The sequence below is a fragment of the Lottia gigantea genome, assembly GCF_000327385.1.
Source record: "Lottia gigantea unplaced genomic scaffold LOTGIsca_96, whole genome shotgun sequence".
NCBI classification, from domain to species: Eukaryota; Metazoa; Mollusca; class Gastropoda; family Lottiidae; genus Lottia; species Lottia gigantea.
This window is the reverse complement of record NW_008711113.1, coordinates 626822-647361: the sequence shown is the minus strand read 5'-3', so window position 1 is coordinate 647361 and position 20540 is coordinate 626822. Positions and strand designations below refer to the sequence as shown.

At 34.3% G+C, this 20540-nt stretch overlaps 1 protein-coding gene across 1 annotated transcript; it reads right to left on the bottom strand.

Moving 5' to 3' along the window:
- Positions 1 to 2884: 2884 nt before the first annotated feature.
- LOTGIDRAFT_170307 (hypothetical protein) lies at positions 2885 to 6372 on the bottom strand (the record flags this gene model as incomplete). The annotated part of the gene is made up of 4 exons (XM_009068938.1): positions 2885 to 3069; positions 5719 to 5843; positions 6000 to 6143; positions 6356 to 6372. The coding sequence occupies 4 exons, from the start codon at positions 6370 to 6372 to the stop codon at positions 2885 to 2887; spliced, it is 471 nt and encodes a 156-aa protein (XP_009067186.1).
- Positions 6373 to 20540: the final 14168 nt, after the last annotated feature.

Sequence of the window (20540 nt, the reverse complement as noted above, 5' to 3'; positions counted from 1 at the left end):
ATTGGATTGAGACATTGAATACAGCAAGACCTATAGGACTAAATATTCATCATAATGTAGGCACAGCACCCTTTGTTGTCCCGTTTAATACAACCAGCAATCGAGCAAGCAAGATAGTTCATGCCCACTATAAGAGCCTTCAAGAGAAATTCCCCCATGTCTATAAGCAGAAAATGATAGTTGCATATTCAAAAAATAAGAACTTAAATGATAATATTGTTCATAGTAAACTAAAAACAATCAGTACATAACAGATACTATACTTCTCGCCCATCGGGCGAGTTATTTTTAAAGATATAAGTCAACAAATGTCAACAAAGGGAAAAATGAAAATATCCAAATGTTAAAACCCGTTCCTTTTTTGGAACCATAAAGCTGAAACAACTGAGCTGTTAACACAAACTGGCCAAAAGGATGAGGTAATTGTGTGCAAAGTCCCTTTTATAACAATCGTATCCTATGCGAGTTATGCCCCAGCCCCAAAATGTAAACAATTAGTAATTCAACCCGGATGTGCCACGCCCACCCCAATTTTTTTGCCATAGGTGAATTCATATTCAAAGTGTCTAGTTGTATTCCAAATATCAAGGTTCTCCATAAAATAGGTCATAAGATATACATACACCAAGATCAAAAAGACACAAATATGGTAAAACAAAACTCAAATTTGAAAAAATCACGAATTTCAATTTTGCTTTAAAAAAGCAATTGTTCTATGTAAAGTGCATGAGAAGAACATTAGGAAACCGAAAAAATTAACCCTCTAGGTTAATTAGGTCACGTGTTAGAGCAGTCCAAAGTTGCGAATTTGGCTTTTTACGGATAGCTATAAAACCGGAAGTAGATGTCTGGGGTCAAAGGTCAAAGTATCAAATGATAGTTAAGGTCAATGACCTTTTACCCTATAAAGGTCAAGGTCATCAAAGGTCAAGGTTACGAGATACAAGCCTTCAAAAATTGAAAAAATTCGACCGGAAGTTGCAAAAAGCAAAAGTCAAATTCAAAAATCCATTTCCAACATTTTTGTCGCCATCGACTAAAGTATACACCAACATAAGAATTTGACCAATCCCATTCTCCCCCGAAGCCCCATTTTGAGTTTTATGAAAAAGTATCAAATCAAGATGGCGGCCGAAGTATTTTTTTCGGACTAAATTTTATTTTAAAATCGGCCATAGAATTGAGATTAATAACGATATACATAATTTCGTTGAAATATTTCAATCACACCGGAAGTTATTCAACCGGAAGTGAAAATCGAATTTCCACTTTAACCGGAAGTGACGCAAAAATTTTGAATTCGTCAAATGGTTTACATTAGTGACATGCATCTTTTATCAAAATTTCAGATTAATCCGAAAAAAACTGAAAAATGGTCCAAAAATTTCGAAAATCGGCCAAAAAATGTCTGCGACAAATTTTCGAATTTTGAAATTTTGAAACTGCTATTCTTTCAGATTTTAACAGTAGATTCCAAAAATGCAAACCCAAAGAAAATCGACCGAAAAATACGACTTCTAGAGCCGAAAGCAAAGTCCCACAATTAAATTTGGAGTACAGTCCTGAAATTTTGAGAATTGATAGATGATATAACAAAAATAATGAAAACATAAAAACTGACAATATCTAGTGGTGGGAAGAGGGGGTCAGCTGCCCCCAAAATCTGACCCTCTTTGACCCTTATGGGTAAAAAATTTGGAGTTCAGTCCTGAAATTTTGAGGATAGATAGATGATATACCATAAATCATTACGCTTCAGGTTGGTTGAGCCTCATATCACAGATATTTGAAATATGTAGCTTTTAGGGTAAAAATATTTTACCCCTTTGTCACAAAATGGAGTGATTTTGGGGGCCAGCTGACCCCCTTTTTCCACCAAGATATTTTGTCAGTTTCTGTGTTATTTATCTTCCCATGAAATGTTTCTTATACTGTATTAATTTGGCATATGTAGCTTTTGGGGTAAAATAGGCCCATGTTGGGTGACTTTTTAGGGGCAGCTGACCCCACAAACCCTCCAAAATATTTTGTCAGTTCATATTGTTTTGAGTTTGGAATATATGTGTAGTAACATAACCAATGTATTAACTATGTAGCTTGAATGTTAAAATAAACCTTTTTCAAGGGTTTTTTGACATACCCGAGGGGCCACAACCACCGGATCTGTACCAGCTGACGTACATTATTGAAAATGGACATAATACTTCCTTATTCCGATTTATTCAGTAAGTGCCCTTAATTAAGGTTTGACACGAGATAGCTAACAATTTCTTTAACCTGTGAGCCTTTTAAGGTTTTTACAAGTGGTACTTACCTATTCCAATTTCATCGACCAGTGTCCCTATAGATTTTTGACAAGTACTGCTTGTCTATAATGTTCTGTTCTAAATTAGCTTTCAAACTTTAAATGTCATAAATATTTGGTGTGACTGGATGTAAGAATGAGTGTAACCTAATTCAGTATAGTTAGACCTTGTTAATCGGGACTGTGACCTGGTTAAGCATTATGGGAAAAGCGTGCATAGTGAAGTGAAAATAGCATGGATGTTGCCGTCTCTGACTTGGCGGTCCGCATATCGGGTTTTACCATATTTGTCATAAACATATTATTGTCAATTGTTATTTTGTGAGCCTTTCCATGTTAAACTGGATACGTGAATATATAGTGAACGGGAATAATTGAGTGTGAAATTGGATTCCATAAGTATTTTCACTGACATTTCTTTATTTCATCATATTTTAATGTACTATTCTTATCTGAACAATATACAATTCATTTTCATAGAATATTCTTAATTATTTGGGTAAAAATGGATAATTTGCAAGACTCCCATCAAAGTTGTCTCCAATGGCGCCAATGTATGACCTTTGAACTTGAACATTCTCATGAAGCATGATACAATAGTTGAATATCAGGTGCGTAACAAACGGTGTGCAGTCTCAAAAACCGCCAGTGCAGAGCAGTAAACGCTGCAACCAACATATAACAATCTAATTTGTTTATTATGTAAAATGTGATAGCCATGGTGTAATTTAAAAATATATCTGTAGTACAATATATTATAATGACTATAAAATACACGATATGCATAAATTAAAAAATATATTTATTGTAATCAGCATTTAAATGTACAATACAATACATATTGCTATAGCATAAGTTATATATAACAATGAAAGGTGCATAAGCTTAAACAACAAGGTACTGTGTAAATTTGATATGTAGAATATGTATAAGTGTGCAGCATATCTTCATACGCAAAGCTTTTAATGGCAGAGTAGGAAGGTAGCGCTTTATAAATGTCCATATTATTATTTATTATTAACAGCTGGAGACGGAGCCCAGACACAGAATATACAATATAGAAATGTATAGTCAAAGGCCTAATCATCTAATGGGAATGCATACTTTCTTATCTTATAAAAATGGAAATGCATATTATAATACACAATTAAGGTATATAGTATGACAATGACAATTATTCGATTGTATTATTTAACTAAATAAACTGTATTAAGCGTCTTAATCTAATGGACTTTCCAAGCTTGACGCCATTTCTTAGTTTCATCTTCTGGTAGATCAATGCTACTATGAGGTCAATGAAGGTTAGGATAAGATCGTCAGATGAATGTTCGTCAAGTTGAAATGATTAGAACCCAGTTGTCTTTCTTTAATTTTATCCGATCTATGGACCGTGAGTCGAATGCGTAAATTATTTTTTAGATTCTCCTACATATTCTTTGGGATTACTGAGGGACATGCTCAAATATGCTTGCTTGTATATATCATATAGAATGGGTGATAATCAGTTGGTCAAGAGATAACTTTAGAATAAATGAGTTTTTAGTTTCGATTTAAAGACTTGCATAGTTGGGGACAGTTTAAGATGGAATTGTTGACATGTGTTTAAAAAAACGAGCGCCAAACGTTTTTAGATTTAACTTAGCAAACATATTTTTTTTGGTACATAGGCTGATATAAGGCCTTGTAAATAAGAAGGTGCCGATTTGTTTAAAGCTTAATATGGCATGACCTTACGGTATCAGATCTGACTCAGGTTTGTCCTAGATCTGTTTGTTGGTATGGACGTATAGACTTCTGGAACAGATCTGGTTACCAGACATTGAATTTGTTCAGGCTATGTTTGTGCTATCCGTGGCCTAGACGAGTATTGGTAGCTGGGTTGTTTTCTTATTGAAATTACCATTATGTTGTTAATTTAGCGAGTTATGAAATATCATTATGTTACCGAAGGCGAGACTAAACGTTTTTAGATATATGTTTAGCCAAAACTGCCTTGAGTTCAACTTGCAAAGAGTTATTTTTGTCCCTTTGCTGCATATCAATACGTCATTGTAGGCAAGACGAAACTCTGAGCGTTTCAGAATAGCAAACAATGGAAAGCAATGCAGTGTTATCTGGAGGGAACTTCAGTTGTTCATACTCCAATAAGCTCTGTTCATCACATGACTAACAAGCACGTGCATTTCATTTTCCCTGCTTGTCAACAACTCTAAATCCACAGTGTACAGTGGGTATGGTCAACGTCAGTGGAAATATACCTAATGAAAAAATAAAATCAAGCAAATGTGATCCTAGATAATAAAGTAAGAAATATTTTTTATATCATTAACTCGCCACAAAATGCAAAGAAAGTCATGATTTTCTTTTGAATGAATGTTAAAAAAATTGAAAATGTAAGGAGGCTTTAACCTCACGAACCCTTGAATGTCCAGCAGGCGTCTAACATACGTAAATCAGTTGAGAACCCAATGATTTCAGGTTAAATGAAAACCAAAGATAAGAATTTCGAAAACAATAGTACTCTATATTACAAATTTTAAATGTTAAACTATCATAGAAAAGTAAAACATTAAACTATTGAAGAAATTAATTATGCATAAGTTTGCATGAATCATACAAAATACAACAAAATTTAGTTACTAAAGAAAAAAACAAACACCAGCAGATCTGGTTAAAATAAGTAGGAAATTACAAATCAATATCTTTCTTGGGTGTCACAGGTTTGCAGAGGTTATCGCCGTTTTTGTTTTTCTTATTAAAGTTAAAAATCACCAATTCACCATTTGAAGGTATATATTTACTTACAACTGGAAATAAATCAAATAGAACAAGATAGTTTGCCAGGCAAGGTAATATACGCCCACTGGCAGCTTTGATTTTAAAAATAATTGTCGGTACAGTAACAACAATATAACCAAGTTTTACCAAGATCCGGCAAGAATTGTGCCTTAACGAGCTATAAATTAAACACGTTTACAAGAACAAGGGCAATTACTCAAACTAAAAATTTGTAGATTTCCAATAGGGCTTATCCTTGGGTTATCCAGGGTTCGTAAAAATACGTAAAGAATTTACAAACATTTGTGGACTGACGGACATGGGCGACGCCAACATACGCCCCACCCCCATTTCATATGAAGAGGGCTTAGATAAACTTAGTTTGGAAAATCTGATTATGATTAAATCTGCCTGTGCGCATCCAGCGACTGATGCTACAGTCGCTACAACAAATAATAATACCACCACCAGAAATTGCATACATTATGTATTATAACAGCGTGCGTTTTTTTAATGGGAGTTCATAGATATACAATTAAATTTAGTATTCTAACCAACTGTCCAGAAATGATATACATCCGATACACCTGTTAACATAAGAAGGTGAGCTCTTGACATCTAATTTTATTACTTACTTTCTGTTTGTTTCAAATCAGAATTCAAAATTTCCCAATAGGTCTTGTCGGGATTCCATTTACTTTTCAAACCATTGATCGCATCTATAAAATATCCACTTCGTGAATGATAACTTGATGAAAAGCTGCAAAAATGATTATGATAAATTTTATTACTAAAAACTGTGATTGGTTCATCTCAATTCAATGAAATTATTGACCAATCAGATTACTAGATCGCAATTAGATGCGACAGTGTAAAATACGAATTAATTTTGCGAATATGAATAAAAAAAACATACTTAAAATGTGGATCTATATCTGCAGCCAACTCCAGATGATGGATCAATGTCTGCTTTGGTACATCACGTAGATGAACACTGTATTCGAAATGTTCAGGCTGTATGTTGTTCTGTATTCTTAGATGTACATCAATTCTCTCATGACTGAAACCACAATGTCGAGGAATTATTAATACGGACAGATTATGAGCACATGTACGCTTGAAGGACGATAGTCATAAACTGTCATTTGTTTAAAAACTTTGTAAATACATTGTATTCAAACTCAAAATAGGAATGAAAATATCAATGAAGAGCAATAATTGTGCACAAAAGACATTTATTTGTAAGACCAAGAAAATAGTAAAAAAACAAACCTAATATATGCACCCATATCTGGAGCTTGTTCTAGATTTCCTGTCCCTTAAACGCTGTATTCTATATCTTCGGGCTGTATTTTATTCGCTCTCGCAATTAGAAGGACTGAAAGCCAAATGTCGACAAAATGATCCCAGAAAAAAAAATCACTGCGCATTAAAATAATTCCTGCATTCTCTCCCTTTCACTGTTCTAAATATTTGGTATTACAGTCAGATCCACACTTCGATGGCAGTTAACTCTAGACCCATTGTCTATCGAATCGTATCGAAAATATTTTTGAGTCTTTTAAGTGTAGACAGATTTATTACATACGAGTGTATAACCTACAAATACGAAGAGATTTGACACCATGTAATAACTGTATCCATATTACACATATAATGAATATGATTGGAACAACGCCATATTTTTTTGTGCTATCAAGCTTAGTGCATTCCAGGGTGCAGTCCTTGCTTGAAATACCGCAAACGATAATATATTACTAGAAACCCCCTATTTAAAACCATGTCTAAACACCCATGGGATATAATTCCTATAAGTAATACCGTTTTCCCTTTTAGACGAAATATCTATCGATAGCTAATGGCTGATTATTGTATAATAGGGAATTTCCTATGACGTCATCTTTGTAAATGTCACATATTTAACATTATCATACAGAACATATATAAAGGTATTGAACAACATGGTTACCTGTTGTAAATATTGTCAACAGAGACCAATAAAAAAAGATAAGTTTTATGTCTACTGTGTAATATGTTAATATATTGATATACTCACTCACACACTCACTGTGTTCTTCGGCCTGCCTCATTGTCTTTAAATACATTACTATTCCGATTTCTTCAGGCGTGTCCCTGTTAAAGGTTTTACAAGTAATACTTACCTACTCCAATTTCTTCAACTGGTGTTATTATTGGTGGTTTGAGATGTATTGCATGTCTAAACCAGTACAGTTTCTATTTCAATTCAGTTAATTTATTACGTAATGTGAGGCACGGCGACACGGTGAAAACTATAAATAGACCTGTACTACAAGTAGATGTTGGTGCTGTTAAAACGATAACACTTTTTATTTCCTTATTAGTCATAACGTATCAAAGCTTAGATCATGATATTTTGACCTCATCATTATACAGATATTAAACATTTATTCACCACATTACAGCTTTATAGATTGAGCCACATTGAATTACCAACCTTTTAAAAATACATAATTACAATAAAACCTGTATTAAGAGACCACCAAATGGATGAGTCTATAGCGGTCTCTTAATGAGCCACTTTGAATTACCAGCCTTTTAAAAATAAATAATAATTGTATTTCGGGGAAGGGAGGGTTTGAATCTCCCAAATGTACAGGATGCCTTAGGTGGAACAAATACGTCATTAAGACAGCGTATTTGTATTGTTCTGTTTTTATGGGTCACCCGATGTAGACATACAAACAATTTGCGGAAAAGAGAGATTATTTACAGACAACGAACCCGGGATCCCGAAGCAAGAATGATTCCCTTGAATGAACACAAAATGTCTCTCCAAAACTGTTTATCAATAAGGAAAAAGAAGAAATACATGTATTGCATTTAAAAATCTAAAGCTAAGTTTAGTTTGATATTAGATTTGGTATATTTTGTTTATTTTCGTCATTCCATTAGTGTAATCCACCATAACACATCTCCCAAAAAACAATATCATGTCGTCATATCGTTTTTATACGCCCACATGTAGTCGTATATTGTCGTCGCCCCTGTCCGTCGGTCCGTCCGTCAACATTTCTTGTGAGCACTATAGAGACTACAGTTTTTATCTGATTTTGATAAAACTTGGTGTGATGCTTTAGATTGATAAGATCTCGGTCAAGTTCGAATTTGACATATTTTCGATGAACGGTTTTTGAGTTATTGCCCTTGACTTTGTTAAAACTTGTTGAAATTTGTTAAAAATAGTTTGTGAGCAGGATTGACGCTACAGTTTTCAACCGATTCTGATGAAACTTGGTGTGATCATTGGAATTGATAAGATCTCGGACAAGTTCTAATTTGACGCATTTTCGATGAACGGTTTTTGAGTTATTGCCCTTGACTTTGTAAAAACGCGTCAATATTTGTTAAAAATAGTTCGTGAGCAGGATTGAAGCTAAAGTTTTCAACCGATTCTGATGAAACTTGGTGTTATCATTGGAATTGATAAGATCTCGGACAAGTTCTAACTTGAGATATTTTTGATGAACATTTTTTGAGTTATTGCCCTTGACTTTGTAAACACGCGTCAAAAGTTGTTTTTTTGCCCTTGATTAGAGCTGTGTGATTTAATTGTTTGTTGTATTTGGGTTATTGATATTGATTTTAAAAAATTTTGTGGAATTATTCAGCATAAATAATTTCTTCAATATGAGAAAATTCGTACTTTAGTCACTAAAGACTGTTTTATTATTTCTGATAGCTGCCAGTGGGCGTATGTTACCTTGCAACGCAAGTTATCTTTTAATGTATTGTTAATATGCCGTGATAATATAGAATAGAAAGATGTCGGCATTAAATATAGATATTTCATATTATTAAACACGTATTATTGAGCGAAAATGCATTGAGTTTGGCAAAAGAGGAATTAAATGAAAAACAAAACAAAAAAGATCTCAATTATATTAAGACCTTTATTATATGCAACATCCCCATAATCTACAGTTACAAATATTGCTCCTTTGACCCCTCCAATATCGTAAACATTGTAGTTAGACCGGAGGATTTAATGAATTTACTTAAATTATTTCGCAACTCATCCGCTATGTTAGGGATTGTTCGATTTATGAGGATTTCCTAGCTAGAAGTCGGAGTTAACTTTGAAATTGCTGAAACAGGGTCACTTGAGACACAAACTTCAAATGTCATGTAGGAAATTTGGTTGTTATGGAGAACTCCCTGAATAAATACAGTAATTCTGCTTCTTTTGGAAGATCTGTCAGGCATGAATTGATCTGGTTGTATCTCATTCTTAAGACCATTGTAGTATTGGCAGATGCGCGCGAAGCAGACCATGATTTTTTTGGAAATACCTGATGGTACTTCTCTTTGAAGGAGTCCACTACTTACTATACTACCTTTACTCTCGATTTTTGATTGACGAAATTGCGTCTTTTCTCTTAGATTCTGGCCTGTTCAGATACCGGCGGCTTGCGTGTCTGTTTCAGGAAGCTTCTCTATATCTAAGATTAATCTTGTCCGAATTATAGATCCAATTTTGATAGTTCCATCACAATTTTCGCTGAAAATGTTGACAATTGATGAAAATCGTTGAGATGGAAACAGAAATGTTACATTACCTACATTAACATAGAAAAATTGACCCTATTAAGACAGTATAAAGTCATAAATAAAAAGAATAGTCGATCTGTCAGAGCAGTTAATGAAGTGGGGAGAACAGTTCATTAAGGTTAGAGGGATTTATAAAACGTAGTGATTATATTGTTCTTATTAAAATCCTAGTACCCTTTGTCAGAAACAACCACAGTATTGCTTTTGAGTGATTCAAAACGTTTTCATTGAAGTGCAATATGAAGTGAATAACTATGTCTTATTCGTTTTCCAACTGTCAGTAATGCAGATAGGAGGAGCTGACATGTGAAAACGTTTAGTTGGTTTGTTGGTTGGTAGATGACAAGTTAACGTTAGCTTCCAGCGAATGGTGATATCGCAAAATAGGTAGTTGTTGGTAGTAGGATTTAAAAACACGTTTAGTCAATGAGATGGGAGTAAATACCTAGGCCAAAGGGCATGCACGCCTCGACAGATGGAGATCGTTAAAAAAGTTGTGTTGCAGTCCCTCGTGGCGCTCTAATTATTAACCCAATCGGGTGCAAAAATTAGGACGTAAAACTCAATTAGCAGTTTAGCAGTTTAGCAGAATGACTGAAAAGTACATTTTGCAGCAAAATGGTCTAAAAATCTGTTTTTCCGTGACATAAATTAGAAAAAGCTGTCCTTAGTTGGAATTGATGTATAGTGGTTTCCGATTTTCAAACCTTTGCGAAATGAAATATTGGTCAAATAAATTGACGAATCCACTGCTTTTACAAATTTACCATCATTCCACACAGCATGGCGTTGCTCGTTTTCATGGCGCAAAAAATGGAGAAATACCTAATTCTTGATTTATCTTAAATTCCATCTGAAGTAAGGTTTGGTCATAGTGTTCCATATATCAAATCAGGCAATTTAAGCAATCTAATCTATAATTAAAATTAATGTTCTAATCTGCAGGATACTTGTTATTGTGTTAACTATTTAGTAGATTTCGACACCATCAATCGTATATAACAGTATCGTACGTTATAATTGCAAAATAAATAATCCAAGCTTAAAGGACGATGGTACAAAATTTCTTTTAAACAAAGTTTGAAAATACTTCGTATTACATTCAAAACACAATTTCCACTTTACCAACAAATTTTGATTCAATTCAGTCTATCACTTTTCAGAAGACAGAAGTCTACAAAACACAACATGAACCTCTATAGCCGCAAGTATTTCGATATCTAAATTTCGATGTGTCCCTTGATTATCCATATAACGCCCCCAATCTGTGACTACTCACTGCCAAGAGTTTTTGCCGAACAAAAAGCTTCGAAAATATTGATGGTTCTTCTACTTAAATCTACTCATATTGTCATGGAAAAACTATGGAAGAGAGAACAAGAGGATTTATTTTTACCTTGTAACATTTGAATTTCATTGAACTTTTTGAGAATTAGATATAATGCTATCATCCCTCGAGAGCTTTTGTCATTTGTCGATTTAAAACAATCCTCTTAAAGCTATATTATTATAACAATATTCGCTCGCACTTATTTCTGTTTATAAGTTGAGCTATATTTAAAGAGCTTAATTAACCCCACCCCCCCCCCCCCCCCAAAAAAAAAAATTGGTTATGGCATTACATTGCCTTGCGCCTACTAAGTCAAATCTGGATTTTTCTTATTTAACTCCACCCACAACTCAATTCCATGAGAAATGCGTGACCGCTATTCTTATTCTCAACCTTACGTAACCGGTGATCACCATGGTGTGAGGGCACCGTTATTCTTTGAGACTGGAAGAATTTAGGCAAAATCTTCACGTCGTTCTGGACAATAAGGCCATATAGTATTGTACATAGAACAAGACCAATACCACGGGCCTTGTCAATCATCATCCAGTAAATTGTCAATCATCATTAGCTCATATACTTGCAGAAAATATGAGTTAAAACTCCATTTCATTTCATTTACAGCAAGAAAATCACCCTGCCATATAACGTAGTTTATTAATGACTGTAGATTATCAATGTCTGTATAAATATAATTATCTCTTATGATCAATATAAATCGTCGAGTAACGGCTCATCATTTTATATTCCATTACATATAATTACAGATAAGGAAACAGAGGGCGAGACTCTATCATTGATGATATAATATTTAAGATAGTGGGTCAAACAATTTCGATCACCATTGGAATCTATTTCCTCTTAAGCTCTTATTTAAAGGATATATCCATCGCAATGTTATAAATTAACTGTAAGCCAGCTATTCACATAACGGATAACGTCGTATGGGTGATAGCTATTGATTAGTAACAAAGCGATGAGGTACAAAATGCCAACAGTTTGTCTCTGGACTTTCTGAAAATCTTGGGAGCTGCAATGGCTCAGAGTTGTGGACGCTTGTTTTGTTAGTGAACTGTATACAACCAGTGCCCCACCCGGATATGGTCGAGATGATAACTTAGCATCTTTCAACTCGGCTTTCTCTGTCAGTTATGCAGGTCGTTGGTACTGACATAGATGGATGGGGCACTAGGCCGAGGTCCGTGTATCGTAATCTGTCCTAAAAAAAAGAGAGGGATAATACCACTGTCTTGAAACTTGTCTTTTTGAAGACAGTATGGCGTCGCCCGTTTTCATTAGACGCAGGTACATACACTCATTTCATTCTGAAATTCTTTTACGTGAGATAAAAGGTATGTTTTAATTCATCAGTAAGACTGACAAAAGGAACAAATGTACAGTGTACAGGAACCGCGGCATATTTCATTGAAATACGGCATCATGTTCGCCTCAAAAGAGTTTCCGCTACTTTCATGTTATGTCTGTGATATTGTTCAATTTTGTATTATCACTAATGGAAAATAATGAAATAATCTACGCTAATATCTTGGTTTTGAGAGCTATATATGTAAAAGGGGCATCATAATTTTCGTAGTCAAGCTGTCGTTGGTTGTAATTTGTATAGCCGTGTCTAAAATAGGCTATCGTTCGTTTATGTGCTGTTGTACATCTTTTTTTTTTAAAACCGTTGTGGCTTTTCGTATGTGGCCCTTGGATATGGCACGTACCATGGCCTTCATTTTGGATGTTTGACACACAATTGGAGAAAGCTAAGGTCATGGTCAATGTCCTTGCAAAACTTAAAATTGCACACTTTGGGGCTGTCCATCTTCACGATCCCAATCAGCAGCTGTAAGTAGGACGTAATCTCCTATTTCATTTAAGAAAAAGTCGTAACGTTAAGCTTATTGAATGCATGTCTGAAAATCATAAACTAGTTTTATTTCTTCCTTCAACCCGGAGGAGATTTTGTCTGATGGTTTTAAGTCAATTTTCTTAATAGGAGGTGGCAATTTCTTCTAATGTAAATAATTCCACAATTGAGGCAGTCCTCTGACATAAAATAATTACTGAAGATAATTCAAAGTGCATGCCTGATTTCATAATAAAGCTATGGTACTGGGAAATCCATTCTTTAAAGGGATACTACGTCTTAAAATGAACGAAAAATTTAAACTTGGCCAGTAAGAACACATATTCATCAGTAGATATACCTGGTGTCATAAATAACATAACAGGATCCTTATATAATCCGATAAATCCAAAAAAACTTAATAAAAATGCAACTAACTATTGAAAAACGCTTAATATTATGAATTTTCCAATTTTCTAGATTGAACAGGGATTCTGTTATAACTTTATGAGTTAAGTTCACTGATGAATATATACTCATATTGACCATTCTTGAGAATCAAATTTTATGTTTATTCTAAGACGTAGTATCACTTTAATAAACCAGTGCTTCTCAACCCCAGTAAGATTATTCCTCTCTGGAAGAGTTCTTCCAAATCTATTCCTTCCCAAAATAAATTCAGTCATTTTGAAACGTGTTTAACTCGAAATGTATTCGACGGTTAACTATGAATGCATATTAAATCAAAATCCACATATCAAGATAATTCAATGTAAAACATGGGCAGAATGTTCTTCAATTTACCAAACCTTGCTTGAGATTTGATTTGAGATGAGATAAATCAAGAATTTGGTATTTCTCCATTTTTATGGCATGAAAACGAACAATGCCATGCTGTATGGAATGATGATAAATTTACAAAAACTGAACCTCCGCTCAGTAATACTTAATGAACCACGTTTCTTTGTGACTACATCATTAATCGGCAATCCGGTGGTAGGAAAAGACAGTAATCTCCCAAATCATCCCTGGAGGAGGAATTTATCCCCTGTTTGAGAAGCAATGATAAGCCTTATATTATTAGACCACATAAATTCACAATACACGTTGTACATGTACTAAATAAACATTGCGTCACCTTGGTTTTCGAACTTTAACGACCACTTGGCGATTTGCACAAATTGCAATGTGATGGTTAGTTAGTCTTTGTCAGGTCTTAAGGTCTAAATTCATATTGCAGCTTGTCAATGAAAGGAAATCCCTTACTACCATGATACAGTATATCCCTGGTATTACATTTGTTCATTTAATCTGACGAAGCGTGACGTTCTTAATAATAAACGTTACATTTTGTCATGTTGTGTTATATTTAATATTTGATTGTAGGATAAATAAAATGTGTATTTAATAAAGTTGATACATTAAGTAATTGCCGATTGTTGACAGACGCTAAAAAAAACTGGAGTAATAATCAATGTTAGAATTGATCGTATATAACACTTCCAATTTACACAAAGTTTCTAATTACCGCTAGTAGAATTGTCAAGTGGTATTCATTGATAACACCACTACACACACTAGCACAAATCGATCCGCTTTGATGTTGATATCACTTGGACGAAACTTTACAGGAAATGACAAACTTAGTTCTACATACATGTATGTTAACAACTGACATTTGTGAAATGGGAAAGGCATCGGTTCATGGGGTTATGTTTGGTGGAGAAATGCATTTGTTAAGTTAGTAGAGACATTAGTTTATTGGGCTATGTTGGATCGGGAATGACATTATTTGTATTTGATAATATTGTACGGGAAAAGACATTGGTTGTATCGGGTTATGTTGTGTGGGGAAAAAACATTGGTTGTATCAGGTTATGTTGTGTGGGGAAAGGCATTGGTTGTATCAGGTTATGTTGTGTGGGGAAAAAACATTGGTTGTATCAGGTTATGTTGTGTGGGGAAAGGCATTGGTTGTATCAGGTTATGTTGTGTGGGGAAAGGCATTGGTTGTATCAGGTTATGTTGTGTGGGGAAAAGCATTGGTTGTATCAGGTTATGTTGGGTGGGGAAAGACGTAGGCTGTATCGGGTTATGTTAGTCGAGGAAAGGCATTGGTGTATCGGTTTATCGGGTTATGTTTGGTGGGGAAAGGCATTATTTGTATTTGATAATATTTTACGAGGAAAGACATTGGTTGTATCGGGTTATGTTGTGTTAGGAAAGACATTGGTTGTATCAGGTTATGTTGTGTGGGGAAAAGCATTGGTTGTATGAGGTTATGTTGGGTGGGGAAAGACGTAGGCTGTATCGGGTTATGTTAGTTGGGGAAAGGCATTGGTTTATCCGGTTATGTTTGGTGGGGAAAGGTATAGGCTGTATCGGGCTATGTTTGTTGGATTATGTTGGGTGGATAAAAGGCATTGGTGTATCGGTTAATGTTTGTCGCGGAAAGGTGTATCGGGTTATGTTTTGTGGGGAAAGGTATTGGTTTTATCGGGCTGTTGTCGTGGGAAAATGCATAGGCTGTATCGGGTTATGTTTGGTGGTGAAAGGCAAAGGCTGCATAGGGTTATGTTTGATGGTGAAAGGCATAGGCTGCATCGGGCTATGTATGGTGGTGAAAGGCATTGGTGGATCGGATTAGGTTGGGTGGATAAAAGGTATTGGTGTATCGGTTGATGTTGGGTCGGGAAAGGTATTGGTTGTATCGGGGCACAATCTTGAATGATTTGAGTTTCATATGATGGCAGGGATAGTTGGACACGTTGAAGAACAACCGTTGGTTCTGTAAATATTAATTAACTGATTGGGGAATTAATAGAAAGAACAGTATATTCTGATTAATTTTAATTAATTATTTAATTAGATAATGTAAGACATAAGGTTCAGATCATTACATTTTCCTTGACTTTTAAGAAAATCCGATTAGAATGGTTAACACGGGTAAAAAGGACTGAGCTTACTGAGCTCAGAAGAAGCTTGCTTAAGGACGTTTGTAGTCAAACTACAAACTATAATGTTCAAAGGATGTTCTCCCAAGCATACTTTCAGCAAGAGTAATCGGATCTGAGTTGAAGCCTTTTTAAATGATATTAACTGTGTGATCTTTTGGAAAAGATGCCGAGTCGACAAACTGAACTTTTTTTCAATAGTTATCCGCTCACCCAATAACCGTCGTTGACATTGGCTTCGTTTAATTACTCTTCGATAACAATGAGCATAGAATTGAATTTGTCCACCCATTCACAAATATTCAAAAATAAAATTTTAATTGGTTGGTAATCCCAAATAGTAGCCGTAAATTCGGATATCTGCAGAGCAGTGAATCAGTTATGATTGATAACCTTCCTCATGTGAAAAGTTCATTATGTCCTTCCAATGTAATACCAATACGTTTTTCGGCTTTCAGGTTTAGTTTTGCGGTTCGGATTGTTCGTACTTGTTTTATTTATTGATTGGATTTCGGGAAGGGGAGGGTTTGATTCTCCCAAATGCACAGGCCTAGGGTGGAACAGATACTGTATTGAGGAATTGGGATAAAGGGTCTGAATTCTGAGTTACTTCAGTTGATTTTCATATCGAAATTGATGAGGCAAGAATTTGTTCCCTTGTATTATAAGCTATTTTCATTATCTTTATGGTATTAAATTATGATGGGCCAGTATATGACAAATATATCTTCCGATCATAATTAGATCTTTAATGGCATAAATAGATAAATAGGGCACAAAGTAAACTTAAAGATGGGTTCCCTCGTGTAAGGAAACGAAAATGCTAATACTTATATGAAAAGAAAGTAGAGGTGTTCTAATGACTTGGTAAAATACCAGTTTTTCTCACATGTCTAAATTAAAAAAGAATTAACAATAGAATTCCAATGAGTGGCCGATCAAGAAAGGTCAAAACGTCTGTGTTTGTTTATCCAGACTTATACATATACATTTATGAGTGGTTAAAACTCTTCATTATATTATGCAATAAGAACTAAATTATATGATTAAAAATACATGATATTTCACCAATTAATCAAATAGTTTGCTTAATTGGTGAATTATCATGTAAAAATAAGGAAACAAGTCTTTAACCATCATTAGATTGTGGGCAATAATGTATAGGCAAATCATATATATCTATATATATGCTATTAAGTTGAAAGCATGCTAAGATATCATGTATATATGAATTGAATATGGATTAAATAACAACTTGTTCTGTCGAAAATGGATTAAAAAGTTTTCATTTTACCCTAATGACAACCCTAATTACTTATATATTTTACCATGAGTAAAGCAAGTACTTGTACTTTATCTTTTTATATATATTTTGCACTTTTAAATGGAAATCGTGCCTACTTCTTATTTCTAATCAAATGTGTTTCTTAATTTCCGTGCACTTTAAGTAACCTATTCGACTAATACAAAATTCCACTGTACTCTTATAAATCCTGAAGCTTTAGACCTTTTCGGAACCGAATTGTTTCTAAAATTTGGACAAGTTTCAGATTGTCAAAAATAAAGCCAGATTCCATGACACAAAACCCAAAGTTGTATTTGAGTGACGAACTGTCTAATGTGGAGCACCCATCCTTATACTTTTGGGATGTTGTTACCAAGCTTGCGATCAGTTAGCAAACCAGTCCACCTTTAACCATTGTAAACCCTACTGTGGCATGCCATTGATCTTTAAAACAGATCAAACAACTCTACACTAAGAAGGGCTAGTTATCTTGGTACACTGCTTTTAACCTTTAAAAGTTTATAAATGACATTTGTTAATATCACCCCATTCAAACATCCGTTCGTTAATGACTCGTATCAGAAGAGTAGCCTACAGTTCATTTCTTGGTTTTTATCCTCAATTTTATTTTTAGGTCGTTGACTTTCTATGTGATCTAATATGCACTTCCTGGATTCGTTTGTCGACATTTTGCAATATTTTTTGTATGTATGCGTGTTTTTGTCTGCGTTGCCGATGTGTGTGTGTTCTTCGAGATCGAGCGGATTCTTACTCCCATTTTGAGAGAATTGATATTTATATAGTATATACACATTGTAATATAAAGATATATTTTGGCGTGAATTTAACCGTTTCGTAATGATAAGGAACATACTTATCTCCCTTGTCATCGAATAATGAAAGTATTTTACATAAAACCTCGGGAAGATCCCAACAATAAAGGAGTTACTGCCCTTGATTTTCAATACAAAAGAGCTAGAAATCATAATATGTAGATATGTAATCAGAGCATGAAAATCAAACAGGAATTCAGACAGTTGTGATCAATTCGAAGTTTAGAACAACGTTTCATGCTCTTGGCGTCTAATATGACATATTTGGTTAGATTCGTAAGTTTTCAACCACTTTTCTTAAACTTGGTTGTATGACTGATATAATTCCTCATGTGAAATGTTCATTAGCTGCAACCAATGTAATGCCAATATATATTGTTTTGGATTTGGTGTTGTGTTGCAATTCAGTTCGTTGTTTTTAATGGTGTGGTTAAACATTTTGAAGTCGGTATTAAATCTTAAGAAATTCATCATACACAATTTTAAAACCATCTTAGAAACACATTTTATATTAGCAAGTCTTCACTTGTAAAGACGTTTTTGACAACATCGAAAATAACAAATTGACATAACGATTTAAGATGTTGAAGCCTTTACTGTAATTGTTATTCACGAAAGCCGTCAAAACAAGTTCCAACTTCCTGAAAAGAAATTCGTCGAGTGATCAAAGCTCAATAATTTAGACACGAAGTGGTCAATATTGATTTGACATATTTCTATCAAGTATACTTTCTCTATGGTTAATTATGGTATTTGAAGGGTGGAAAATAGAACCACAAATAATACTTTTTGATTGATATGATAGATATACTTCTTTGAGAGCGGGGGTGGGTGATCGGATCTAAATATGGTCATATTAAAAAAATGACTGAAAGCTAGTAGTTAACGTAGTTAACGGTCTACCTCCCCCATTATCCACATTATTTCGTGGCGGGACAAAATTCAACTTTACTTTATTGTCGTATATATAACCTTCCTATTCCGTATTGTAACATACCTTTCACTCGTTTCGCTATGAGCATACTCTCTTCTACCTGCTTGCTGCATACCTTGAAAGGATTACGGCCAGATTCCGACGAAGGTAGAGATAGTATGTTTTGACTTGTGCAGTCATTGCATTCATTGAGATTGTTTGCCTCTCGACTAAGTACTGAGTCCATTTCATTTCACTGTACTACTTCAGTTCTCAAAGACTTCTAAGCTATGTCTAAATGAAAGAATCTCGAATTTCGGTTATATTTGATATGGTTCTGTCTGTAACTGACTTTTTTCGAAACTTTTGTTTTCTTAACTATTATTTCTATGTTATTATGCTTATTGAGTGAATATCAAGAAAAATACTCTTTTAAGATATAAGAGAGTCGACTAAGCTTCAGACTTAGTTTTCACCACCATATTCATGTTTGTAGACTCCCAAAGTTAATTCAAATGGACTTTTCATTTCATTTGTATCGATAACGACGGACGGATTTTGATAGAATACTTAGTTAATAGATCTTAACAAGATAGTTTCCCATCCTCAGGCAACGTATCAGACATATTTCTTTCTATAAGTCGATGATGAGTGCTGGATAAAATTAATTCTTTATTTAACCGTGGAGAGGTATTTAGATTGAATCAATGGCTGCTGGGTAATGAACGGATGTCACTTTCAAAGACTTTTACTTTTTCAATGATGACATTAGTGTCAAAATCTGAAAAGCTTCTTTTCTGATTTACTGGTTTTAAGATGAAAAACATCTTTGAATTTGTAAATAAAAAATCTCTTTAGGGACGTCTTTTCAACGCATTTTTTGTCGATCTGATATGTTTTGGTTTGTTGTCTGATAATCGCGCCTCTCTGGATTGCCACATCTCGGGGACACGGGTTGGAAGGCTGAAATGGAAAAAAGCCTCCACCGTTCGGATAGGACATTAAACTATGTTCGGTTTACTACAAGGAAGAATATTTTTCAAATATATTTGTTCCGTGCGTTTAGTTAGCAGAACTTTTCGAAACGTTATTGTCTTCTTTGCCATCTGCTTTGTTTCCTTTTTAGGAAGTTCTGTAGTACAGTCGGTTAGAACTTTTAAGATACAGGTTATAGCCAATTAGATTTTGAACAATGGACGATATTTGGTTACCCCTCTAAAAAGAAAACCTCCTTACCTCTCATTTTAATTTTTGCTTGTGCTCGCCAATCCATAATGAAACGGCGACAATTTATACACAATAACCCTCTTTTAGAGCTTGATCTGAGCCAATTATTTAAAAAAGTAGTAAATTCACACCTCCATCATTTATACATTAGTTTTGCTAAATATAACAGTGTATGCAAATTTACATCTCTGTTTTTAGGAGTCCCATATTTCGTTTATAAAAATGTCCCCAATTTTGATTTTTAATAGTTCCTATAATAATATTGCATGTAACAGTGAAAGTAGAGTGTTATCGTAAACTTTAATTTTCAAATGAACATGTAATCTGTGATATTTTTGTATTGTATAGATTTTATGAATAAAGCTTAAGAAAAAGAACTTCACTTTAATTTAAAGTTATAATTTGGATGGGACAATAATATAAGTTTGTAAACGCCAGGTATTTTCTGATGCCAAATTGGCTGAAAATGTAGA